General features: G+C 41.7%; 1 protein-coding gene across 2 annotated transcripts; it reads right to left on the reverse strand.

Annotated features, from left to right (window-relative positions):
• Positions 1–935: 935 nt before the first annotated feature.
• On the reverse strand, positions 936–27121 carry ankrd10b (ankyrin repeat domain 10b). 2 transcript variants are annotated; one of them, XM_014174200.3, is made up of 6 exons: positions 26731–27121; positions 24038–24190; positions 22046–22137; positions 5866–6134; positions 5110–5232; positions 936–1768 (listed from the first exon to the last, which is right to left on the reverse strand). In XM_014174200.3, exons 1-6 carry the CDS (start codon positions 26926–26928, stop codon positions 1497–1499), a joined length of 1107 nt encoding a protein of 368 aa, XP_014029675.1. In that variant the 5' UTR covers positions 26929–27121; the 3' UTR covers positions 936–1496. The 2 variants fall into 2 exon arrangements, with proteins under 2 accessions (XP_014029675.1, XP_014029676.1); XM_014174201.3 differs by lacking the exon at positions 936–1768 and having other exon boundaries at positions 3381–5232; positions 26731–27119.
• Between the last annotated feature and the right edge of the window lie 200 nt (positions 27122–27321).

Raw genomic sequence — 27321 nt, forward strand, 5'->3', positions numbered from 1 at the left:
CCGCCCGACTAGCATCACTACTCTGGACGGTTCTGACTTAGAGTAAGTGGACATCTACAAATACCTAGGTGTCAGATTAGACTGTAAACTCTCCTTCCAGACTCACATTAAGCATCTCCAATCCAAAGTTAAATCTAGAATTGGCTTCCTATTTCGCAATAAAGCATCCTTCACTCATGCTGCCAAACATACCCTCGTAAAATGGACTATCCTACCGATCCTTGACTTTGTCAATTACAAAATAGCCTCCAACACTCTACTCAGCAAATTGGATGCAGTCTATCACAGTGCCATCCATTTTGTCACCAAAGCCCTATATACTACCCACCACTGCGACCTGTATGCTCTCGTTGGCTGGTCCTAGCTACATATTCGTCGCCAAACCCACTGGCTCCAGGTCATCTATAAGTCCTTGCTAGGTAAAGCTCCGCCTTATCTCAGCTCACTGGTCACCATAGCAACACCCACCCGTAGCACACGCTCCAGCAGATCCCGTGTGGCTCGCTTGGTAGAGCATGGCACTTGCAATGCCAGGGTTGTGGGTTCGATTCCCATGGGGGACCAGTATGAAAAATGTATGCACTCACTACTGTAAGTCGCTCTGGATAAGAGCGTCTGCTAAATGACTAAAATGTAAATGTAAATTTCACTGGTCATGTCATATGCAATCCAACAGAGGGTCCAGAGCACCCAGGGTCACTTCAGTCTGTACAAAAAGTACATTGAAATTCCAATCCCATGTGTACAATTTGGAAGTTAAATTTCAGTTTACTTGTTGAATAAACAGATCTTCAAATATTCAATCTTTATACGAGGCATAGAGGATAGTAGTTCAATATCCTATCTGTATTTCAATATCATAGCATACTGTATTGTTCCCCATCCATTAGTGCATAGTTACATCTTCTGACAATTAAAGAATAATCACATCTCAATGTGCTTTTAGGTCATTTAATTTTCATCAGGATACAGATGAACGAGGATGACAAAACAAAACCTGCATCATAGTTAAGACATTCTTTAAACAAACAAGGGTTTCAAAGGTTGAGGCATCATTTCATTACTCAGAAAAACCCATCTCATTTGAGACATCTGACATAACACTTTCATTTACATTCAGGCTAGTTTTGACCCAAGGATAACTGAACAAAAAGAGTTTAAAAAACATTTGTATAAGTTGAAAATAAAGAGAATGCCGTATATGCCTTTACTATAGCTTTTTCTTTAGCCACTCAAAAACGACTTTTCACATCACAAAAATGTATCACGAAACAAGTAACTGTTTTACAGAACATTTCATATCCATAAATTGGAAAGTAAACACTCCCTTTTAGGAGAGATGGCCCTTCCCTTTACATAAATAAACAACACAATGACCATATAAAGAAGCAGCCACTCAACTCACTTCATGGTTTTAAGGCGTATGAATGCTTGCTTATATCAAGCGTAAATGACAGGCAAACCGAGGGATGGCCTGACAACGGGATCCTTCCACCTTAGGAGCCGTGGTAGAGGAGCATGGTGCTGAACAGGGCATGGTTATACTGCTGATGGTTGTACTGCTGCTCTGCCTTCACCGATGTCTGGTGTTCCACCTGGCTGCCCGCGTTACCAGTGGCAACCATGTGCTCTGCTGCATCCCTGTAGACGTGGTGGGGGACGATGTCGGCAGGTGCGATGGTAGAGTCACACCCATTCAGGTGTGTTGGGGGGCAGTGCCTGTTTAAGGGGGTCCCCTCACACCCTAACCCTGCTTCTAGAGGGTCACCTGCCATTGGAAATGAGACACCTGGTCAAAATAATTTCAAATACTGTGTTTGCCAGTACGGGGCCACAACTTCATACTCAAAGAGATAAGCAAATATATACAAATTGATTTTGTTTTGCACAACTATTCCCCATAGAGATGAACATTTCAGAAACTGTAAACCTGTGACTCAATCTATGCAGGAATTCAAATCGATGTTGCCAAATGGGTTCCAGAAAATTTTACATAATCTCGGTATCTTTCACACTTGTACTTGATTGCACTGGGTCACATCCTGATTCACTGTACTCTTCCTGGTTATATTGACACACCAATCACTGCTCCTCCTTGGCACACTACCCTAGTTTCTCCCCCTTCCCCACTCCCATTGGTTCAGGCAAGATGAGACGATCAAAGTCCCTTATAAACGTCAACAGACAACAACGTCATAAAACACCACACTTAAGATGGTTTCTATGAGACATTATCATATAGTCCTAGAAACAAGATTTTAACTTGCTGTAATGGGGCATAATCCTAACAGGCTGACTACACCGCTCGCGTTGCGTGCGCGAGCATTGCAAAATAAATTTAGAAATCTATATTATTCAATTATTGCGCCAACGAGCGTCTGCATTGCCAAGGGCTAAAATAGAAGTCAGTTCTATTTCTGACACAGATCGCACTGCAAGTCCTGCCTCTCCCATCTTCTCATTGGTTTATAGAAGCAGGTACCCACGCGCCATCTCATCATTGTTATACCCACGTGGGTGACTGAAAGACGAACGAGGTCGGTGGCGGTAATGGGTTACCGAGGTAAAACCAGTAACCCAACTGTGCATAAATGTATTTTGTCCCCCCACACCAAACGCGATCACGACACGCAGGTTAAAATATCAAAACAAACTCTGAACCAATTACATTAATTTGGGGACAGTTCTAAAAGCATTAAACATTTATGGCAATTTAGCTAGCACTTGCTAGCTAATCTGTCCTATTTAGCTAGCTTGCTGTTGCTAGCTAATTTGTCCTGGAATATAAACATTGTGCATTTCAAGTAAAATAACTCAAGGTCCTCTACTCCGACAATTAATCCACACAAACAGTCAACCGAATCGTTTCTAGGCATCTCTCCTCCTAGGCTTTTTCTTCTCTTGACTTTATATTGCGATTGGCAACTTTCATAAATTAGGTGCATTACCGCTACTGACCTCGTTCGTCTTTCAGTCACCCACGTGTGTATAACCAATGAAGAGATGGCACGTGGGTACCTGCTTCTATAAACCAATGAGATGGGAGAGGCAGGACTTGCAGCGCAATTTGCATCACAAATAGAACTGACTTCTATTTTAGCCCTTGGCAACGCAGACGCTTGTTGGCGCGCGCGAGCAGTGGGTGCAATAATTGAATAATATAGATTTCTACATTTATTTTGCAACGCACTGTGTAGTCAGCCTGTTAGAAACAAACAGCACAACTGAGGGCCTGCCCAGACATGTCAATATCACTAGAGGGTGCCAAACCTCCCAATCATTCAGGGCACTTCAATTGAAAGATTAAATAGATTTCTCTGTGTTCAGACCAATGTTGAGATTCTTTCTCATGTACACAAAAAAAAAACAAAGCCACCATGTTATTCAAAGGAATGAACATTTAATGAGTTTAAAAGTATACAAAACTACTCAGCACTGAGCATCAGAAGCTCTAATAAATGCAATCTACTCGTTAACATTTGTGATTCTGTACAGACTGAATAGTAGTGCAGGGCAGATTCCTTGACAGAACAATTGTCCTTCATGTATGAAGCAGATGGATGGGAGGAGGGATTTTAAGTTTGAACAATATATTTACGAAGGTTCCTTTCTTTTTTTCTCAAAAAACGATTTCCAGCCTTAGGAAAGAGTAGCTTCCCCTTGTTTCGTGAAAATGGTAGCACTACTAATCACTCATCATATCAACATTTAACTTTTGTCATTAGTGAAGTCAGCAAAGCAATAGTACATTATAATACAACAAAACAAGCCAACACTTAGAAAAACAGTCAATATAAACTTACACCATTTTCAACACCACACACACAATAGGTACTAGACTATACAGAAAAGCGTACAAAGTCCTCTCCTAGAAAAGCAGAAAGAAGGGGCACTAGAAGTGTCTAACAGAACCAAAGTCTACAGTCTGCTAGCTAACAGGACAGTGTCAGTTCAAATAGCACCTTGGAAATACCTAAAAGCTCACATAATATAGAAAAGCTGCATAGCGAAGGTTTATGTACTTTATATATTTATGTAAAGATATGCTTTGGCATAAGAGTTCTTGTATAAAAAAAACTAAATAGCTTTATAGCTACAAGACGAGTTAATAAAAAAAATTCTCAGAGGGGGAAATGTAACTAATAAAACAAAATATGCTTCATCTTATTACACTGAGGGCAGGAACATTCTCTAGTGGCCTCTTCATTCTGACATGAGATGGACAAATTCTGTCTTTTGCCCCTTATTGGGCGGAGTGGCGTCACAATGGCACCACTAAATACAGTACTCAGTAAACACATCACTGTCTAACTCATCATCATAAAAAGGGCAGAATTCTGTCATTGCATATTCATGATGCAGAGGGAAACGTCAGTGCAGCCTCAGTGACTTGAACTCTAACCTTCTCCATAAACGGAGGCTTGTTTCAGTACATTGTCCACAAGGTGTGGGCATTTCTACATTAAAGAACTGTAATTATCATTTGACAACGTTATTACAGTTAACATTGTGCAATGTAGGGGAGGTGGAAGGATAATTGTGCAAAACAGAATTCACTCATCCTAAAGGGGCTTTGCCAAAAACACAAGAGATTTTTTAACAAGAATTTTGTGAATCATTCAAAGCTACCGGTAAAACAAAACAAACTCATGTTTCTCTAGCGATTATGGTAGCAAGGCAATGTTTTTCATAACATGTATGTACAATGTGTACAATACAAGTTATTTACACCCATATTTTTTAGAACTGCAAAAGTTTAACATTACCATGCCAAAAACCCAACAATACCATGCCAAAAACCCAACAATACCATGCCAAAAACACCATGCCAAATAAGTAATGCCATCTGTTGGAAAACATGGCCAGGGGGCCTGGTGGACATTCTACCAAGATATAACCACTAGGAGGGTCAACACTCTTACTCAACACACTAAGGCCTCTACAGGTAGGCGTAGGAGTTAGTGCAGCGACAGGGGATCTGCATGGAGGCCACAGTGAAGATCTCTTGCTCCTTAGCGGCTGGGGTAGACACCTCCACTCCCCCCTGGCCCACCAGGCCTGGCACCGGCGCAGACCCATTCATCCCAAACGCAAAGGGTCCTGGCCCACCTGAGCTCACTGCCGGCGGCGCTGCTGACTCCATACTCTCCTGGTGCATGCTCTCCATCAGTACCTCTCCGACACCGCAGACCAACCCATTTCCGTTCAGCATCCCCAGCGGCAGGCACAGACCTGGTGAGAGCAGTGGATGAGCGTGTTGAACTACCATAAAGAACAGGACTAGATGAGAACACAACATACAGGGCAGAATACCCTACAGTCCCAAAGAGGCCATTCCATCATGCACAGCTGCCTGGGCATAAGGGGAGACTACTATTTAGCATGCTAGAATAATCAACCTTACTAAGTGAGTCCAAAGTCCAATTGTAGGTTTCATTCAGTAATAATCATCCACTGCCCCATTACCTGATACCCTGCAGCGTCAATCAACTTCCTGGCAACCGCTCACAATTCTACTCCAGAGTTTGCAGAAGTCCAATAAAACAAGCCATGCATTTACACATGTCAACATCAGAGCCCTGGCAAGCAGCCACTGGTAAGTCCCCTCCCATCCCCTTCTTCATACTGCTCATTGTAACGCTGCACAACTAAGGGAACAATAATGTATTCAACCAGATTCACAATAGGCCAGCACTCAAAGGTTAATCCTGGTTTTACAACAGGATTTTATGAGGTTTTGACACTTGATGCTTTATCACGTATAATTATGGAAAGTCATGAAAAACATTTATAACCTCCTCCCAGGTTTGATTAGGTTATTTTTTATAAAGTATAAAAAAATGCTAACAAATGCAAAAACCTAACCTTCAGTTCTGGCCTTCTTGATTTGATTGTCTTCCATGTTATCAAACGACCTCTTTCTATTTGGTGCCCCGTTAAGGAGGCTCCGCCCTTGAATGAGAGGGTGGGAGTGGCCTCCGTTCTGGATGGCACCGTTCAGACCAAAGCCATTAAGCTGGGTCAGGTTCTGGTACCGCTGCAGGTTCTGGGCATTGGATAGTATCTCGGCACACTCGCGAAACCCCTGGGCATGGGCCAGGTCAGCAGCGGACAGCCCACTAGCGTTCCTCATACTGTGCAATAAGAGAAGAGAGTGTTAGAGAAACCCACACCCTGCCATAGCCAGGGATCACACACACACACACAATCTCACATACACAAACACACAGGTCCCTGACTGCCTCTGCTAGCCTATCATCACCATCATCATCTCTTTGAGGGAGAGATGACGACTGATCCTATTAGATCATTTTCCCCCCTTTATTTATTATAATTTAAGGTTTTGGAAATAAAATTAATTTTTAAATGACACGTAAATATGTCCACTGCAAGAGAACATGATAAACAACTGTTATACATACATTTGAATAATGCGTGAATCTCAAAACCAAAATCATTTCCACATCCCAGAAATAGATTGTTCAAAATGTCAAAATATTCCTTAGGTTGATTCCTGGTATCAAACGTCTGAAAGATTGAGCAGAAGAAATGTACGTCCTTGGAGATCATGGACTAGTTCAGTTCAAAGCCATCACAAAGAGGAATTTTTCGGTTTTGGATTGGTGACATCTCAAATTGGCACAAATTTCCAAAGGAAGACATTTCCTTCACATTAAAAGTTATGCAAGGTGGTGTCAATTCTTGACGTTCAGGTACAGCGATGTTGAGCAGGTTTAAAATCATGGTCAAGTCTATTTTCTGTGAAAATGTATGTATGAGAGAATTTAAGAAAAGTGCCTTTGAAACTTTAGGTCTAAAAAAGCTGAATAATGACAATCTTGACAAAGTGAGTAGAAGAGACTGGCAACAGGATCAATGTTCTCTTTCTAAATATGGTCCAACTGCAGGCCACAGGACAGGCGTTCAGAGGTCCTCCAACTCCTCATCGGTTAGGCACATATCAGGGGAAGCGGCCTTTTTCACTACATCCATGATGTCCATGTTTTGATGACAAAGAAAAAAAAAAGAAAAATAAAGGGAAAAGACAGGGAAAGGAAAAGCGAAAGAAGAAGCGAACAGAATGGCAGAGTAATCTTCAAGGAACAAGAATGACCAAAGATGTCTTCGTTCTTCCAGGATAGGAAAGTGAAAAAGACTGAGTTGGAGCTCAGTGCCACTCACTGTTTAAGAAGATAAAAAAAATGACATGAAAACAGACATGTCATGGTGTCAAAGTGGCTGGCATCCAATCAGAAGGGCCCAATAAGGTTAAGAAAACACCATACCATCCACGTTGGTATCGCAACAGACAACATCAATACCAATGGGTGATTTGGTCTCAGATTCAGGCGTGTGCATAACAGTCTGTTTAGTCATTTTCTGTTGCCGCTATAAACCTGTAATAAACCTACAGTAGGACTTTATGAATGAGCAAACAGCAATGCAGTGAGCATGATTTCCATAATGCTTCTAGATATGCTATCAATAAGACAAGGATGTCACTGGGTGGGTAACACTTCAGCTTATTAGCGTCACTCTTGCATCAGTGTTTGGGCGGCTCTCGGCTTGGATTTTTAAATCATTGGGTAAAAAATGTGAAAGGGATAAGTGAGTGTCAAAGCAAATGAGTCTAAAATATAGTACTACTCTAACCTGGGTACGAAGCCAAATATAAAGCTATCAAATAGGGCCAGACCAAAAAGACCTGCTTCTAAGTAGGTCATAAACAAGTAAAGAATTTCCAGGTCACTGTTCCTGTCCTGGCACGCGTTGTAGCAGACCAAAAACATTCCCTTGTAAGGATAGAGGTCTGCGCTGCCATGGAACCGGTTCAATTCATTTCCTGGAAGTGTCTAGAAAAATACTCTAAGCAAACGGAGGCCATCAGCTTGACTGTCTGGAAGCCAATTGCCCAAAATTTCTGCTGGCTGGCGGGAGAACAGTTCCACACTTGTCTCTGAGGCTAAACACCATTGGATTCTGCGGCAAAATGATTGTGCAAGACGAACAACCAGGTCTTTGTGAGGGGAAGAGGGTTGAGGCAGGCCTGTGTGTCAAGGAATGAACTTCTATTTGGAAATGAGAAAATGGGAACACTTGACCTTCTGTGGGCAGTGTGTGCCTCTCTTAGATTCCAATGATGCACTAAGAACAAATGAAATCTGAGAAACTACCCCATTGTTTTGTGTTGCTGTACGTGGTCGTAGGATCATCTTATGGATGTACTGTAGAAATATCAATTGTAAATATACATAAAGTGAAAGGTGCAGCAACCCAGTGACATCCAGAAAGTTATATACACACACACTTCAGTTTAGATACGGTTCACTCATTCATAAACTCACTGCTTTGTCTCTCTTACACTCCCTATTACTATCTTAATGTGCAGTCAAACAAAAATACAAACACAACGCACTGTAAATAACGTGCTTGAGATCACATTTCTCTGTTGAATAAAAAAATAAAAAAATCACATGATTAACTTGCATACATATTCCCCCCCTTCTGACCAAGTTTGAAAAAACAAAAATTAACGCTTCCAAGAGATTCTACCTTCAAGCAACAGCTTTGTTTATATAGAATGTTGTTGTGAGCATGTAGACTGACGGGTCTCACTAAGAGGAGTAACAATCATTCAGGGTGCCAGAGAATCTGAGACAACCAGTGTGGGGAACACGATGTGCACAAAGAACAAGACGCCAAAGTATTCTGTTCTGGCTTCTCTGAGAAATATCCTATTTTTGTATAGGTAATCAGGTAACATTTCAACCCAACTCTGCAAGTGAATATGTTGAAGGGAGAAACAGGATATAGTTTATGATCAACCAAACTAAATGATACTATGTAGGTTATATGCAGTGTGTACACACACAGAGACCCATCTTTCAGTCTATTTATATCTGAACTATGACCCAAATAATGAGGCGCTGATGAAAGAATTGTCTCTTATTAGGAAGGGAAAGGTCAGAGTTTAGAAATAATCCCACCAATAATCTCCCATTCTGTCCCACTTTGTTAAGGAGGAACAGTCTACAGCCTAACCCCTAACCTTCTGATCCAATCCCAGGCCTGGACCCACCCCCTGCTGTAACTAACAAAGACCAGATGTCATTAAAATATAGGGATTAAAATAAAAGGTAGAAACTCCACCTCCTTGAATTTGACTGATTTATTATGGATAAATTACACCGACTAAAGATCCTTTTAAGTTTTTTTTATAAAGAAAAATAGCGAAGAGTTAAACTGCGAAAAAGTGTTCTTGTTTACATCAATAGTATTTTTTTTTAGAGCACATGGGCTTTAAGAAATCATGGAAATAAGATTTCAATACAATAATTTCTAACCTTTATTTAACTAGGCAAGTCAGTTAAGAACAAATTCTTATTTACAATGACCAAACCCGGACAACGCTGGCCAAACCCGGACAACGCTGGACCAAGTGTGTCGCCCTATGGGACTCCCAATCACGGCCGGATGTGATACAGCCTGAATTCAAACCAGGGTGTCTGTAGTGACGCTTCTAGCACTGAGATGCAGTGCCTTAGACTGCTGCGCCACTCGGGAGCCATAATTTGACCATAATGTGTAATCAGATCCTGGAGTAACCGATAGGATAGCATACACCCAAAAGTACCAATGGCTGGGGTTAGACAGGTAGCCCAATACTGATATTTTTTCCCCACTAATTGGTATTTTGACCAGTCAGTTCAGATCTTTTCACATTAGATCTTTTTCAGATCTGTTGGTCAAAAGACCAGTTAGTAAAAAGAGAGATTACAATAGGGCTGCCTGTGGAAACATATCCAAAGTGACAGGTTGCTCCTCAGACTACCTTATGACGTTACATTAATGAGTGACATGTGATGCGTAACGCTTTACCCATACACTTTTACCTGTACTATCATAATGGCCAAGCTTTCATCACCCCACACAGATCCTGTCAGTTATTGAGTGAAGAAAATAATGGAGCACTCAACATGATGTTATGAACAGACTGTAGCCCCCACCAATCTTCATTGAATATAACAGGGAAAGGTCTGAAAATAAAGGAAACACTAGAGTAAATGCCGGTACAAAGTATATTGTACACTAAGCATGTGTGGTTCCAGAGTTAAATAAGTAATTAACGTCCCATCATGTTTAGGGTCATGTATAAAAAGGCTGGGTAGGCCCCCATAGGATGACAATGTCCCCATCCACAGGGCACGAGTGGTCACAATGGTTTGATGAGCATGAAAACCATATGTCATGGCTGTCTCAGTCAACCCAATTGAACAGATTCTGGAGCGACGCCTGAGACAGCGTTTTCCTCCACCAACAAAACACCAAATGATGGAATTTCTCGTGGAAGAATGGTGTCACATCCCTCCAATAGAGTTCCAGACACTTGTAGAATCTATGCCAAGGTGCATTGAAGCTGTTCTGGCTCGTGGTGGCCCAACGCCCTATTACGACACTTTATGTTGGCGTTTCCTTTATTTTTACCTGTATATGAAGTATATTAAAACATTTTCAGATAAACCACACGTTTACATAGTTTTTTCCCCTCAAATTTGATTACATTACATTCTGCATAATATGTAGAATAAATGTGACTGAAACACATGAAAGTAGTCAGAAAAAGAAGCCAACTACCAACATTTCTGGGAAACATTCTGTGATGCTCCTTTGTACACAAAGTGGTCCCCATTGCAAGGATGTCACCGTTTATCCTTTAACTACTCAGCCAACTGACATTTACTCCTGAGGTGCTGACCTGTTGCACCCTCTACAACCACTGTCATTGTTATTATTTGACCCTGCTGGTCATCTATGAACATTTGAACATCTTGGCCATGTACTTTTATAATCTCTACCTGGCACAGCCAGAAGAGGACTGGCCACCCCTCAGAGCCTGGTTCCTCTCTAGGTTTATTCCTAGGTTCCTGCCGTTCTAGGGAGTTTTTCCTAGCCACCGTGCGTCTACATCTGCATTGCTTGCTGTTTGGGGTTTTAGGCTGGGTTATTGTATAGCACTAACATCGGTTGATGTAAAAAGGGCTTTATAAATACATTTGATTGATTATCATTATGATGCCATGACAACGACAAAGGAGTTGGCTATAGCAGAAACAGACTGGCATCCAGTCTGAAAAACCCTCAGTGAGACTTTAATTGAAGTGTTGATGATAAATGTCCATTCACCAAAGGCAATTGAGGCATTGTGACCACCCCTTAAGTAAACTGTCACTACAACTTCATTAATGAACCCTCAAACTGAATATCAGCTACATACATGACCTCCAGCTACTGAAATACAACTGCTGAGACAGAGGGAAAATATATTTCACTGCCAATTTGACTTTAATGTTTCAATTAATTATTGCACTTGAATGAGTTGGTAGACGACATTAGAATCTCAGCATTATTAGATGTATTCATCAATTGGCATGTCAGTAATGGCCTTTGACTCAAACCCAGTAATGGACATCTAATCTAAACCCTCAACTTTGGATCCTCAGCTGGAGTTCTGTTGTTTCATTCTTAATTATGGAGATGGAGTAGGTTTTTCTTCTTCTTCTTGTCCCTCTCCAACTCTTATCAAAATCTCCAAGCGTCTCCATAGTAACCCTTCTATTTTGGCAACACTGTGCTCAGAATGCTGTTAAAGCTTGATAATAATGGTGTATTTCCCTTCACAGGATCCAAGCCCCACTGTAGTCTCTATTTTCTGTTACTCTTTCTGCATGTGTTGTCTTGTCTTTAAATAGGTCAATAAGCAATAGGAAATACCCCAGTCTCCTGTGAATTATATTTGGAGACAGGTCCCAAAAACATTGTTCCAGCACAATAAAAGGCATGTTTTGATTTGTATGCAGTTAGCCTATGTTCCTTTTCATGTACTGATTAAATACAACATGGCAAGATTGTTTTAGAAGTTTTGACTCAAACATCTACAGTAATCCATTAATAAACTATGGCTAGTAAGTCAAGAAGACAATGTATTTTGTGCATTTGAATCAGATCTCACGTCCCTGAATATTGTAAAGGTGCCTAGCGTTAAGACGGAATGTCCAATAAAAACACTTAGTTAAGTGGGTTTTTAATCCTGCAGTTTTCTTTTTGTTGCTTTTTTTCTGTCCCTGGTGTAACGCATCACATACCTCAGCAGGGGAGCCTATCGAATGACATGTCAGAGTCGGCATGGACAACGACAGGCTAATTGCTGTCTTGCTCAGGGAAAATCCTTTAGATAAGGGAGGCCTTGCATTTCCCCTCTTCCATCTCCAAACCTCTCACCACATCCCAGCACCTCTGCTCCCATTTGGTTCCTCTAGTGCAGCGGTTCCCAACCTTTTCTCTTACAGGGATGACTAAATCACCATCAAAAGCTTGAGTTTAATCATTTTTTCAACATAACATTTAGTGAATTTTAGCAATCAATGTAACAAATTAAAAGGCCTATTATTAATTTGCATTGTGAAAAGTAATGTAAAATTGCTTATAATACCACTAATACCCCCAACTGTTATAAATATGGAAGATATTTATTTTATTGCACAAAACCTGCTGTACACTGCTGCAGACCGCAGGTTGGAAACCAGTGCTCTAGTGACAAAGTAATCAATCCACTTAGATGTTTTGCTTTGCTGAAAAGTTTGATGAATCTATGGTTCAGGTCAGGTAGAGAGGGGGAAATTAAGGCCATCCTTATTTTAACCTCAACACACCCCATAATGATATCTACAATAATAAACAAAATCATAATGTCCTGTCAGTGAGACCCGTCATCTGTGTGTGAAATGCTGAAGAATGATACAGTACCTTGAAGAATCAGCCTGTTGGATTTGAAATGATCATGACCATGTCCGAATCTGAACAGTAAGTAAGGAAGCGTTAATTTCTCTTTTTAAATGCCTGGTATGCTTTGCTTTTGAGTTCTGAGCACACAGCCACTGTCTTCTGTTGCTAGCCTATCACCTTCAAGAGAGATCCTAAAATCATGCTGACCTGTGACTGATTAAAGCTCACTACTCATAAATGGGTCCTACGGTTAGTTTACAAACAGAAACAAACAAATAAATACAGGAACAGGTAATATTAAGCAAAGCATGCAGGTCTAAACATGTCTAAAGAAATTTACTTTTTAAAAATATTCATAAATGTCCTAGCATTAAAACCAATCACCGCAAGAAATACCTCAACAGTTTGCCAGTGTGTAGATAGGAAGCGATAGTGAGAACACTCAATGCCACAACAGTACGGCTATCCCAGGGAACGGGGCAGACTCTGCAGTGTCTATTCTCCCCCTTTTCTAGGATTACTTGAAAAAATCAAGTCATTTCGAATTCAATGGCTGCAAAACATTGAGACGTGGAGGTTTCTGAGTCTTATTTGTTAACAGTACAAAAGAAGAAGAGATCATAAGATTTTTCTGGAGTATTTCTTTCTTAATGCCACTTTCATAAGGGAAAAGGTGACAGAAGATCAGATAATTAAAACAGATCTTATGGTATCATAGGGTTAATACTGAAGGTGACATTCAAAAACAGAACAGTTTCTCTTCTACGCAGCAGAAATAGTATAGGCCCTATAAAAGGTATAATATGACAGTTAAGAACCATTATGACAGAATTGTTAGCATTATACAGTTAAATAGTTCAGGCACTGTTTGACCCTAGAGACTGTGCTACTCTGAACTATTCACTACCCTACCCGGGAGGATTTATCAACTACCTATGCTGAGCTTTCCCCCTAGAGGAGCTCATTGTAAAATCCTGAATGTGCTTGAGGCTCATGACAAGAAATCCAAAAGGAGAACGCAAAAGTGAAATAAAATATTGTGTTAAACATCAAAACGATCTATGCATGTTTTTAGGTATTCGAGGTTGACTGAATGTTTGTCAAAATTGAAATGGATGACTATTTGAGTGAAACTAACTAATATAAATTTATATTTTAAGCATATATTTATACATTTTAATGAACTAGAATGTTTGACCTGAAATTCCCTGAACAGAATGCTGCCGCCACTTGCTGCTCTTCTGCATGTATTGACGAAGATCTCAGATCGATGATACCAAGAGATTAGGTCAATTGCCAAATGTCATCTGGAAAAAGGGCAGTAGTGTGTTAACGGGGAAATAAAAGGCCTGAATCAAAAACGATAGAATACAACCAAGTCTGCAGGCTGAGATGTTTGCGCCGGATTATTCAAGATGATCAGGGCACAAGAAAAGCACGTGTCCAGAATAACAAGCTACGGTTTTAATGTACTGCCACTATCGAACCCCCCCCCCAAAAAATAGGTCATAGTCTTGCTATGTTGAACTTGAGTCTTGAGATGCAGAAAACACTATGCTAGATGGTTGAGCTACTCTTCATTATGATAATCATGTTTCAGGCTCGTTGAGATGGTTCGGGGACAAACAAGGACACATTCCATGGCTTCAGAAAATGTCCATGGTCTGCATATTTGGGTCTATCTTAAAGAGAAGTCATTCTAGCTGCTCTTCATGTTGTGGTTTGAGAAGCTGAATAGGCTTGGCCTCTGAAGTAAATAGTGTAGCACAATGCAGCGGTATTGGTCAGTTAAATGGTAAGTCAGACTGGAAACAGAGGGGGAGCAGACAAGAGCTCAAATCAGATGGAAGCGAGAAATCTCCCTCATTTTTTCTGGTTCGTAGACCAGACCTAGCTGCTATCACATTGGTGTCTATGGGAGAACCACCCGTTAAGTAGACCAGAAATGTGAGAGAGAGAAAAAAATTCTATGGTAAACTGCCTGAGTTGGACATTTAATTTATTCACCATCTTCGCTCAAAATGGCCAAGGAGAAGGTCAATCTAAGGTCAGGTGAAAGTCACAGCAAAGATCAGGAGGGGTTCCTCTTGAGGGGCGAGAAGCAGGAAGGGGAAAGAGTACTGGAGTAAAGTGGCAAAGCAGAAAAAGCACAGCGCAACAGCAGCCATGACAGCGACTTCTGTGATTGGTCAAGGTTCAAATGTCCTCTTCAGAAGTGAGAGCTCTGTTCATGAGACGCAGAGAGAAGTATGGTACAATAAATATCTATTAACAATTTGTGTAGCAGCAGCAACAATGTAGCTATATCCCCAAATGGGGGACAAGTTTGACCAAGGAATATCAGATCAAATCCCTATTTGATTAAGAACAAAAAGGAAGTTATAGTATTAGTTCACCCATATTAGTTCTAATTATTTTGAAATACATTTCAAGATTGAGATGTTTTTGGCTCAACGACTGAATGCGTCACAGTGAAGGGAAAAGGGATGGACCGTTTAGGTAGACAGGAACATTTAAAAAAAAATCTCAGAATTGAATCCTCCTGGTGGAACTGTGCCATGCAACACATTAATGACAGAGGGCGTTGCTAATGGTGGCGCTTGGCATGGACGCCTTCCATCAATACAGCATCAAAACAAGGGAGTGTGCAATCATCTGATAGTTACACCAGATAACAGCTTAGACAAAGTATTTTGAGAGTAACAACTTTAAAATGGTTGGGTGCATTTGAAAGTTCAAAATGTAATGTACTATTCAATATCATGATAAACGTACAGTTGGCAACAGTAAGAAAATGCAATATTTATGCATATGATTCATACTGTAGGCTGTTCAATTGTATTTGCCGCCGGTCAAAATAAGTCTGTTTACATGCGGCTTAATCTTACAAAAATAAAACAAATTTCCTTTGTCAGCAGTTAATTTAAATTTAAAAAAGCTCCCCTCAAACAAACATTCATCTGGCTGGTGTAGACATAACTTCCAGAATTCAAAGGAAGCAGTCGTGTAAACCTGGCACCAGTCTGTGTGGGAACGTCTGCGTGCAACTGAGAGCTACGTTTACAGTAGAATTAGAGCTGGTGGGTGAACGGTAGGCCCAATAACACAGCCTAATGTTGTTTGTAGAGGTTATTTAAAGCTGAATGCATTTATGTAGCATTGCCATTTATAATAAATGTAAGTTTTCAAAAGGGCTTTAGTAATGTTCTATTTCAAACTAATACGCACATTTTATTTAGCCTGCATGCTTCAATGGGTCAATAGCACTAAAAAGGATAAACATGACTATTAGACTAGCGCATCGACGCCGTCTCCTCTACGTGGACATTGCCACCCATCTGATCAAGTTCAAATGAAGTGTTCAGCATTCTCTGATGATTCACAACATAAGCGAGAGAGCTTGCATACATGGCCAAAAGTATGTGGACAAGTGCTCATCGAATATGGAGTTGGTCCCCCTTTGCTGCTATAACAGCCTCCACTCCTCTGGGAAGGCTTTCCACTAGATGTTGGAACATTGCTGCAGGTCTTGCTTCCATTCAGCCACAAGAGCATTAGTGAGGTCATGCACAGATGTTGGGCGATTAGGCCTGGCTTCCAATCGGCGTTCCAATTCATTCCAAAGGTGTTCGATGGGGTTGAGGTCAGGGCTCTGTGCAGGCCAGTCAAGTTCTTCCACACCGATCGACAAACCATTTCTGTATGGCCCTCGCTTCGTGCACGGAGGCATTGTCATGCTGAAACAAGAAATGGCCTTCCCAAAACTGTTGCCACAAAGTTGGAAGCACAGAATCGTCTACAATGTCATTGTATGCTGTAGCGTTAAGATTTCCCTTCACAGGCCTCCCGAGTGGCGCAACGGTCTAAGGCACTGCAGTGCAGTGCTTGACGCGTCACTACAGCCCCGGGTTCGATCCCAGGCTTTGTCAAAGCCGGATGTGACTGGGAGACCCATGAGCTCGCGCACAATTGGCCCAGCATCGTCCGGGTCAGGGAAGGGTTTGGCCAGCTGGGATTTCCTTGTCCCATCACGATCTAGTGACTCCTTGTGGCGGGCCAGGCACCTGCAAGCTGACTCGGTTGCCAGCTGGACGGTGTTTCCTCCTGCACATTGGTGTGGCTGGCTTCCGGGTTAAACTAGCAGTGTGTCAAGAAGCAGCGCGGCTTGGCAGGGTCGTGTTTCGGAGGACGCATGGCCCTCGACCTTCGCCTCCCCAGAGTCCGTAGGGAGTTGCAGCAATGGGACAAGACTAACTACCAATTGGCTATCACAAAATTGGGGAGAAACGGGGGTAAAAGTACAACAAAAAAGAAAAAAAATAATACTTCCCTTCAACACAACTAAGGGGCCTTGCCCAAACCATGAAGAACAGCCCCAGATCATTATTCCTCATCCAAACTTTACAGTTGGCACTATGCATTCAGGCAGGTAGCGTTCTCCTGGCAGCCGCCAAACCCAGATTCATCCGTCAGACTGTCAGATGGTGAAGCGCGATTCATCACTCCAGAGAACACGTTTCCACTGCTCCAGAGTAATGGTGGCGAGCTTTACACCATTCCAGCAGACGCTTGGCATTGCGCATGGTGATCTTAGGCTTGTAACCGTTATTGTGCCGACATTGCTTATAGAGGCAGTTTGGAACTCGTAGTGTTGCTGCAACCGAGCACAGATGATTTTTACATGCGCTTCAGCACTCGGCAGTCCTGTTCTGTGAGCTTGTGTGGCCTACCACTTCGCAGCTGAGCCGCTGTTGCTCCTAGATGTTTCCACTTCACAATAACAGCACTTACAGTTGACCGGGGCAGCTCTAGCAGGGCAGAAACTTGACGAACTGACTTGTTGAAAAGGTGGCATCCTATGATGGTGCCATGTTGAAAGTTACTGAGCTCCTCCATACAAGCCATTCTACTGCAAATGTTTGTCTATGGAGATTGCATGGCTGTGTACTCAATTTTATACACCTGTCAGCAACGGGTGTGGCTGAAATAGCCGAAACCAATAATTTGAAGGGGTGTCCACATATACTTTTGGCCATGTAGTGTATTTTTTGCTCTTAATAGCATCGATATGCTAGATTTACTTAAACTATAGCTACCTTTAACACAGGACGAAAACTAAAGGCTATAACCTGAGCCATACATGTAAATCAATGGTCAAATGGGTTTCCATTTCAGTTTTATCAGCTCCATCTCTGGGAACTGAGCAGATGTGGAAGTAACCACGGAGCACAGGAGAAAATGGGTCCATCCAAAACCTGCGGAGATTAGTATTTTTACACCCTTTATAGTTTGTCTTTCAGAAGCCAAAATAAAAGCTAGTTTCACGTTGATTAGCCTACATTTTACAATCAGTTTGCTATTGGTTAAACCCTTGGGCCCTTTGAAGCACCATAGGTCAATGGAAGCATGCAGGGGACAAAACTACTGCTTGGTAATAACGAGACGAGGCTAACATTAATATATATTTAAGGTTGTGATTCATTTTATTTTCACCTATAATTTCTTAGGTCACTTTCTAGACGGGCAATATTTTTGAATTTGAGAATGTATTGTAAACAAAAAAGAATCTAATGCCATGAGCCTCCTGTCTGGTTTGCTTTCTCTGTTACTATAGAATGCTGGGCCATCAGAAACAGAACATGAGCTACAGCTGTCAAAGAAAACATGGTGACATCAAACAGTAACTCAAACAGCTGTACAATAGCATTTCTAGGACCTTTAGGGAAAAACAGTCATAAACAACTTTCAAAATAGTTCAGTGGCTGGTAACCAAATGCACATTTCATCAGAAGAATGAACATAATGTAGATGTTACCCCCCCCCCCCCAACACCAGTGATTTTAAATGAAATTGACATACCAAGTTTTATTTTAGTTTTCTACCTGGGTTAACTATTACTATAACAATATTGTCTACATTTGTTGGCATTCGGGTTTATGTGTCGTTCAAAGACAAGCAAAACTATAGGCTCATTTAAGTAATACAACGTTTGGTTAGGTCGCAACTCTCTACTTGATGAGAATTATAAGAATTGTCATAATGCCTGCCAGAAACTAAAATACACTTCACCTCAATGCAGTATGGCATAACTCACTGCATGTCAGCTTAAATAAGGAGCAGAGTAGCTTATGACCACCTGCAATAAGAGATGTTACATTTCACTAGTTCAGGGATGTAGGCCTCCAACTCAAACCCTAAAGCGCTGCAGTGTCCTGCTGGTTTCTGTTTCTCCCTGGCAATACATGTCGTTTAGTTTCTTCCTAATCAGAAAGGTTCTAGTAACAGTTATATCGTAAACCCAGGCAGTGTTAAAATAACACATGGCATATAAACTCACTGGTAGTTTCTGGTGTGTGTTCGGGTTATGAATGACGGACAGCTGAAAATGTATACCGGTTGTCCCACAGATGAGACGAAGAGGATTTAAAAAACAACTATTTCTGCCTCAAATTCCCTTGACAGAATTAAACTATGAATGTTTGTGTGCAATTTGTCCTCGATCCAGAAAAACATAAATCAAAAATAAAATTATATATAGCAACTCATTCAAAATCTGCTGTGAAATAATTAGATCCCTGTCAAACAGACCATCTCTGCTGGCTGCTGTCAACAATGCGTCTTGTCCATGCAAACAGATGTGTTCTTGTCAAGGTTTTAAAACTACTCTTGTAGTAGGATTCTAGTATTGCCGTCTACCTAAACACGATGGCACTTGGTCATACAATGAGGAACATCCTAAAACTGTTGGAAGAGCCATATTTGCAGGGCATGGTAGTAGCCTTTACTAAATACATGTACTAACTTTTCACTATCTGTGTGTGACTAGTATAAATAATATCAATCAATGCAGTTTGCCTCAGGCAGCGTCTAACCTACAGAATAATTGACAGCAGAACAAATGCAGGCCTATATTAAAAATCCATCCGTTTTAAAAGGACAAAAAAAAAAGTTCTCCCTATGAGAGACTGTCCATTTTACATCCGTCATCTGTGGGACAGCGCAGGTACAGTCTACCCTCCCCATGAGATTCATCTCTGTTGACGTTTGGTGAGGCACTTTCTGTTTCAGACAACAATCAACCCATTTACTTGTAAGGAGATAAAGTAGCTGGCACTGAGAACGTTTAGGAGCACATCCACAGTATGGGGAGCAGAGCCTCTCCTGTATCCATTCTAATCACCTCAAACACACCTTTTAAGTCTTGCAAGTGAGTATGTAATCTTCACTTCATACTGCAATTCCTCAGGTATATCAAATAGCACTCAATCAAAAGACAACAAACAGGACTGGCTGGTTGTATGTTTCTGAATGTGTCCATTTAGAAGTCAGAGTCTCTGGAAAACATACTGAGGGCGTGAGGGATTAACAACTGTTGGCGTCAACAATAACTTTCTTTTATGGTTCCTTCTAGAGTTACACAAACCTAAAATACTGCTGAACCACAAAAACAGCTGTCTAGGGTGAGGTGTGTAGTTCACATCAGGTAAACCACTCACCAGCTACCTGGAACCTTGGCCACCGGAGCTGACTGGCTGGTGTAGTTTCACTACAAATCTGCGTGTTTGCCAAATCACCAAACAAGCTTTTAGAAAATGGCAACAGCTTCCATCCTTGGTTCAGATCATGGCAGCCATTGCACGGCATATCATTTTCTTCTCCATTACAAGGCTGGGAATCTCTCCTATTTATTTAAAATTTGAACTTATCTACTGACATTTTGAAAAGGGCAAGAACAGAGGAGGGAATTTAAGATAATTCATACTAATTCAGTAGGTCTCTCTTTGCTCCCTGTCCATCTCTCTGTCTGTATGCATCGTGACAAGCCCTTTTGTAGTGATGGGAGACTATGGCTGGCTACCTACAGATAATATTAACTTCCTCTCAACTATGTCTTCATTTATTTCCAATGGTGAGAAAGGACTGGATAGGTGACAAGTTCATTATGCGGTGTTTCTGCCACATTGCCTAATTTTTAACCGTTCCAATCCTTTCACATCGTTTGGGTCAAAGAAAATAAGATGAGGAGTGAGGGCAGAAACTCATTAAGGGATGATGGGTTTTCAGTGTCATCTCCAAGCAAGTAAAAAGGATGTTTTGTTCAGATTTACCAGGAATCAGCCCTTTCCCCTCTCTGCGTTCATTCAAGGAGGAAATGTGCATTTGGTCAGCCGCTACAACTATAGAAATACACTTACCAAATCAACATGTGAACAAAGAAGACAAAGGCTCTCAATTATACAAATCATAATCTACAGTTTAAACATAACATCCAAATAACATTTTCAATATGGTAAAGCTCACGGGTCACATTTGCAGGAGAACTCCATCAAAACTTGTTTTCCTGTAAAGGCACAGCTCCATGTTCAGATAGTGCCTAGTGCTGAAGAGTGAGGTTCTCTCAGACCAGTTTAAAGAGTAGGGTCTCAAACACCTGACTAGGTCCTGGAAAGGGACTGGGTATGCATGCTTTTGTTTCAGCCCTGAGTGCACACACTCAGTGCACCTAATCATGCTCCAAACAGAATACCATGATTAGTTGAGTCAGGTATGACTACAGGTCTGGAGCAAAAGCTTGCACCACAAGTAACTCTCCAGGAATAGTTAGAATCCCTTGGTGTAGGTAGTGTTGTGACTTCAGATGGCCCAAACAGAGGCACAGCCAAGGAGAGTGGAGCAACATGATGGGATTCAGATTGAAGTTAACATGAATCTTTTATTGTTTCTTCATTTATCTGGAAATGTGTATCTCTCCAATGAAATGAATGGTTCTGCTGTCCTGTCTGGTTGCTACAGTAACAGGACTTACACTGAGGTGGACATCTCAGCAACAACTTTTCATAGCCGCAATTCCTGAGTAACTACTGACTAAGGACATAACTCATGAAATGACCTTCTAACAAAGTGTAAGTACAGGCAGCTATAGCGCTTACCATTGTTAAAGTTTTGAAAATAAAAAGTTAAACATGGTATATCTATGCATGCAGTTACTAGCTTGATACAGGGTAACTACAGGGGTTATTCCACTGGTTGTGTAGTAATTCTACTTCCTTATCAGTCTAGAGAACCCAAGACCCATACAACAACAACAACAACATAGACCAATTTCCACCGTTTGAACATGGAGCACAGTGTCAAGCGTACCAGAAAGTACAGGTTGTTTGAGTTGATGGAGTCCTCCTGTAAACGTTGTAGATATGGGAGATGTTGGATGTTACAGTGAGTGGAAGACCGAGCACACAGGGGGTGCAGTAGCTCGACTTACTCAGCTTTCGCCCCCTGAATCAGGAGAGCGTTGACACAGTCCAGACTGCCTGCACGGGCAGCCTTATGGATAGGAGTCTCACCAACATAGTCCTGAGAGAGAGACAGGAGATACACAGACAGAAATAAACATGTTACACCGTATTTACACAAACTGAATGAGTTGCTCACATTGGTTTCTAGTGCGGCAATAATACGCAGCCGGTTAGCCTCACTCCCCCTCTCCCACACCAGGATAGAGTGCTCCAGGGGCAGACCCTGAACTCTTCACCCCAGCTACACAGCGGGCCACAGGCTGAGAGAAAGAGAGGGGGAGGGAGGAAGGTGGTAGAGAGGGAGGGCGGTGGCAAGGTAGTAAGAGCATTTTTCAAAATAGATCCCTCCTTCAGAAGAGAGAAAGTGAGGGAGGTGCTGGAAGAGACAGATTTTTTCAAAACAAAATCCCTCCTCCATCCATAGCCATATTTGTCCACACCCAGGGAATGTAGGGTGGCTCTATTAAAACCACACAAGGGAGGGAGGGGTTAAAGGGCCAATGCAGCTGTTTTTATCTCAATATCAAATCATTTCTGGGGAAAAATGTAAAAGGAGCTTACTGTGATTTATTTAAACATAATAATACATTTTTAAAAAATGTATAATGGTCACAGAAACAAAAATAGCTTCTTAGCAAAGAGCAATTTTCAAGCAAGAAATTTTGCTAGGACTGTCCGGGGAGGAGTGTGGAAATAAAAAAAAAACACAGGAATATCACCTTTTTGACTGCATTGGGCCTTTAAAAGAGGGTGATGTGTTTAATGCAGGGGAAACTGGATGGCTAATTTTTAAACGTGTTGGATCAGGGACATTTTAAATGTAGGCTGTATTAGAAAAAACAGGGATGTGTTGCAGCAAGCCAAGAGGAGATGCAGCTAAGTGTTGTGTAATCGTGACCTACTAATCTGATTTCTCTGAGCGGTGCAGTGAAGCATCAGAGATGGTCAGTGAAGTGTGTGTACACAAGACAGGAGCAGAAACAAAAGAGCATGACAGAAGAACACACACATTCTCACACGTTGACGTCAAGTCTAAATGCAAACCCTATTGGCTTTTCACATGTAGATAAGCGTACGTGCACACATGCACACCAACTAGTGGCCTGGGGCTCAGACAGGCTTTTCAGTCTTTAATCCAACAACATGAGGGCAGAAGCAGGCTGTCTGGGGCTCTTCAAACGCAGCGTTGAACGGGTATTAAGGATTCAATAACGACGATAACCTCAAAACAGAATCTCTTGCAAGTGCCTTGGTACTTTTCCTCTCAACCGCCACATTGAATTTATTTTTGTGTAAACAGGCACTAGTCCAGAGGGGTCAAGGGTCAGGTCGAGTGGCCCAAAGCCAGGATGATCCCTCTGATAGGATCAGTCTGAGCTCAGCCTCACTCTCTCACACACACACACACACACACACACACACACGTCATTTTCACTAGGTCTGCCCCCCTTTCCTCTACATACGGACATGCGTCAGGGTTTCCGTTAGGAAAATGTGGTGCCGGACATTTGACCAGCAACATTTTCATTTAACGGACCTATATGCATTGGTTTTTTTCTTGCGCTGTCTGACAGATTTTCCAGTCAAAGGCTCTGTATCTGTATGCTGTACATGTGTGATAAATAAGATACATAATAAATATACTGTGTACACACGCCAATTTAATTCCACTAAAGTATGCTAATTAACATATAGACCGATAACCAGGACCAGTCAAATGCATTTCAATCAACTGAAATCAACTAAAATCAATGAATAGGCTAAAAAACATTTTACAATGGGATTTCTTCTCCCGGACAATTGGCCACAAGCATTTTATTTAATGGCTTTTCTATTAAATAAAGATTGGACAAAAGCCGGCTATTACCTGTTAACGGAAACCCTGCTGTGTGTGTGCGCACATAGACGTGTGTGTTTTGGTAAGTGTGTGTGTGTGTGTCCATCCATGTGCACTGTACCTGTCTGTTGATGTCAGCACCAGCTTGCAGCAGCCACAGCAGGCACTCTGGGTGGCCCCCAAATGCAGCGATGTGAGTGGGCGTCTGAGCAAACCTCGTGGTCACCGAGTTGACCCCACAGCCCACCTGCACCAGACGCATCACACACTCCAACTGTGTGTGTGAGAGAGAAATTAATTGTATTACTAAATACCAATACAGTAATAGAAAACACTCTGCTGTGTCTGTCCTGCCTTGATGAGGTAATCCACAGTCCTTCAAGCAAAACATTATAGTGTAACAATAAATCAAAAGACAAAGGCCTACAGTATGACTACTTCCTGTAATCAAATCCCGCCCTAGGGTTATTTTTACAGCCAGTACAATCACACCCAGTTAACCACCACCAGAGTAATATAATAATGCATCAATTCTAACTAGCCTAGATGAGGTTTCCCAAATTCAGTCCTGGGACCCCCCTGGGTGCACGTTTTGTTTTTTCCCTAGCACTACACAGCAGATAAAAATCAACCACCGAGCAAAGGCAAAGTTTAGATTGGGAAGTTAGCTGGTAAGTTAACTGGCTAGACTATCTAAAACATTTGAGCAGACATGGGCTTATTTAGGTACTGTCAGTGACTGACATAAGAGAAAGTGCTGATGCACAACCACATTTTGAAATTGCACCTTGTTTATTCTACTATTCTACCTATCAACAGTAAGTTTAGACCCCACTGAGTTTCTAAACACACACACATATATATATACAGTACCAGTCAAAAGTTTGGACACAAGTACTCATTCAAGGGTTTCTATTTTCTACATTGTAGAATAATAGTGAGGACATCAAAACTATGAAATAACACATATGGAATCATGTAGTAACCAAAAAAGTGTTAAAATCGAAATATATTTTATATGTTAGATTCTTCAACAACAACTGCTCGGAGGTGACTGCGTGAAATCGGGCCTTCGTGGTCTAATGGCTGAAAAGAAACCACTACTAAAGGACACCAATAAGAAGAAGAGACTTGTTTGGGCCAAGAAACATGAGCAATGGACATTAGACTGGTGAAAATCTGTCCTTTGGTCTGCTATATCAGCATGGCTACCACAGCATTCTGCAGAGATACGCCATCCCATCTGGTTTGCGCTTAGTGGGACTATCATTTGTTTTTCAACAGGACAATGACCCAACACATCTCCAGGCTGTGTAAAGGCTATTTGACCAAGAAGGAGAGTGATGAGTGCTGCATCAGATGACCTGGCCTCCACAATCACCCGAACTCAACACAATTGAGATGGTTTGGGATGAGTTGGACCGCAGAGTGAAGGAAAAGCAGCCAACAAGGGCTCAGCATGTGTGGGATTTGAACTCCTTCAAGACTGTTGGAAAAGCATTCCAGGTGAAGCTGGTTGAGAGAATGCCAAGAATGTGCAAAGCTGTCATCAAGGCTACTTTGAAGAATCTCAAATATATTTAGAATTGTTTAACACTGTTGGTTACTACAAGATTCCATTATTTCATAGTTTTGATGTCTTCACTATTATTCCACAATGTAGATAGATCCACACACACACACACACACACACACTTTATTGGATCCGAGGGCATTCCAAAAGGGGGCCCACAGGCCGATGATTACGCATCCCTGCCCCATGCAAATACAATCTCAAGGCTGACCCTCAGATTGGCTTGAACAAACGTGTTTTCCTCCAGCAGTGCTGTAGCAGTGTCTGATGTAGCAGGACATTTAACACAGCGGTGTAACCTGGACGTTGGCCATGCTCAATATAGTGTCGGTGTGAGTTCCTCTTTTATGATCAACACAAGTAAGACAACTGCTTCTCACAAACACAAAATGCCTTGTGGTCAGTCATTAAGTGAGGCAGACCATGCCTGTGCTATTTTTAAAACCCAGCTGTTTCATCTAAACATCCCTAATTCCCATCAGGATACAGTAACTCAGGGTGAATCATGTTCACCCAGCAGCACAGAGGAGACAGAGTCAATGGCTGATTGGATTTTAGAACCTATGCCTGGGGCTGAGATAGGCACACATCACTAACCAGGCAGGGACATGGACAGGGGGTGCTGTTCTCTGTTTGTTTGACATAGACGTTACAATTGATACAGTGTCGCTATTGTTGTTGTACTTTACTCTGCTCTCTCAAAATGCATTAGTATTTAGTCAGTGATGAGGCTGATTTAAAACCATGCACACATCGTCCTTCAGTCGACTTGTTTACTATGTTTACGTAAACACTTCCGCATGGGAAGGATCCCCGCGTGTTTATAAACTGCCTTTTTGGCGCGTTGCAGGTTATTGGTTCCCACCGCAACCAATAAACAATCGAGCCCGCCACAGATATAACAAATATTTGCCGTCGACGGCTGAACGATATTCGTTGATTGCTTGATGGAGTCTAGTCAGTCAGGCCATTACACTTTCTTCTGAGCTGGAGGCACACGTCTGTTCATTTTCAACAGTCCCAATGTCAAATTTCACATTACATTAGCCTATATAGAGAAAGAGTAGCCTACAAAGTACATGTTTCAAACCATTTCCTGGCAACAATTAATCAAATTATGGTACGTTAGCTAGCTTCGTGAATGTGTATCATTCAGTGTCAGCCTGTCTACTGAAAGTGGCTGGAGGCCTTGCCTCTTTTCGCTATAATTTCATTGTAAACAAAATAATAAATCATTTTACCTTTCCGAAATGAGCAGCCCAATGTATGGGTGTCCAGCCGTAGAAAGAGTCCTCCACTGCTAGGTCCGCCGGGTTTGAGGTACACTGAAGAAGCGAGCACAACGCACCGATATCTCCATCCCTGCACGCCCGGTGGAGTGGGAAGCGAACGTTCAGAACCTCCTCGCTTGAGAATCCCGACTCGATGCCCACCGACATTATCAAACGAATATAAAACACTATTTTTGCGAGAAAATAACAAGAAACGCCGTCGTCTGTTTCCAAATGTAGTGATTGTGGTAATGTTTCTTTGGGTGCCTTTTCGTGAAGGCACACGCCAACCTGCCTGCTTGCTGCTGCTAACAATGAACACACAAATGGAGAGCGATGACGTTCCAACCAACGCACTCAGAAATGAATCTTCTTGAGGCGAGTTGCAAATTCAGGAATGGACCTTTGTTCGCACGACCCACCACTAAATTCACGAGTACGATGCATTTTCAAAAGTTACAGTTAGCAACAGCAAGAGGGACTGACACAATTATAAGTAGGGGCTTTCATGTGGAACTGTCTCCAACGTTGCTTATTGGCCTACTTTCACTGATAATTTTA

Source organism: Salmo salar, chromosome 25 (genome assembly GCF_965601325.2).
Source record: "Salmo salar chromosome 25, fSalSal1, whole genome shotgun sequence".
Lineage (NCBI taxonomy): Eukaryota > Metazoa > Chordata > Actinopteri > Salmoniformes > Salmonidae > Salmo > Salmo salar.

Bases quoted from the DNA above. Each gene is read 5' to 3' on its own strand.
- ankrd10b (XM_014174200.3), bottom strand. From the start codon at position 26,928: ATGTCGGTGGGCATCGAGTCGGGATTCTCAAGCGAGGAGGTTCTGAAC. The intron at 6,135-22,045 runs GTAAGTCGAGCT...CTTATTGCACAG, and splicing joins ATTCAGGGGGCGAAAGCTGA to TATGAGGAACGCTAGTGGGC. The intron at 5,233-5,865 runs GTTAGGTTTTTG...TGCTCTCACCAG, and splicing joins CAAGAAGGCCAGAACTGAAG to GTCTGTGCCTGCCGCTGGGG.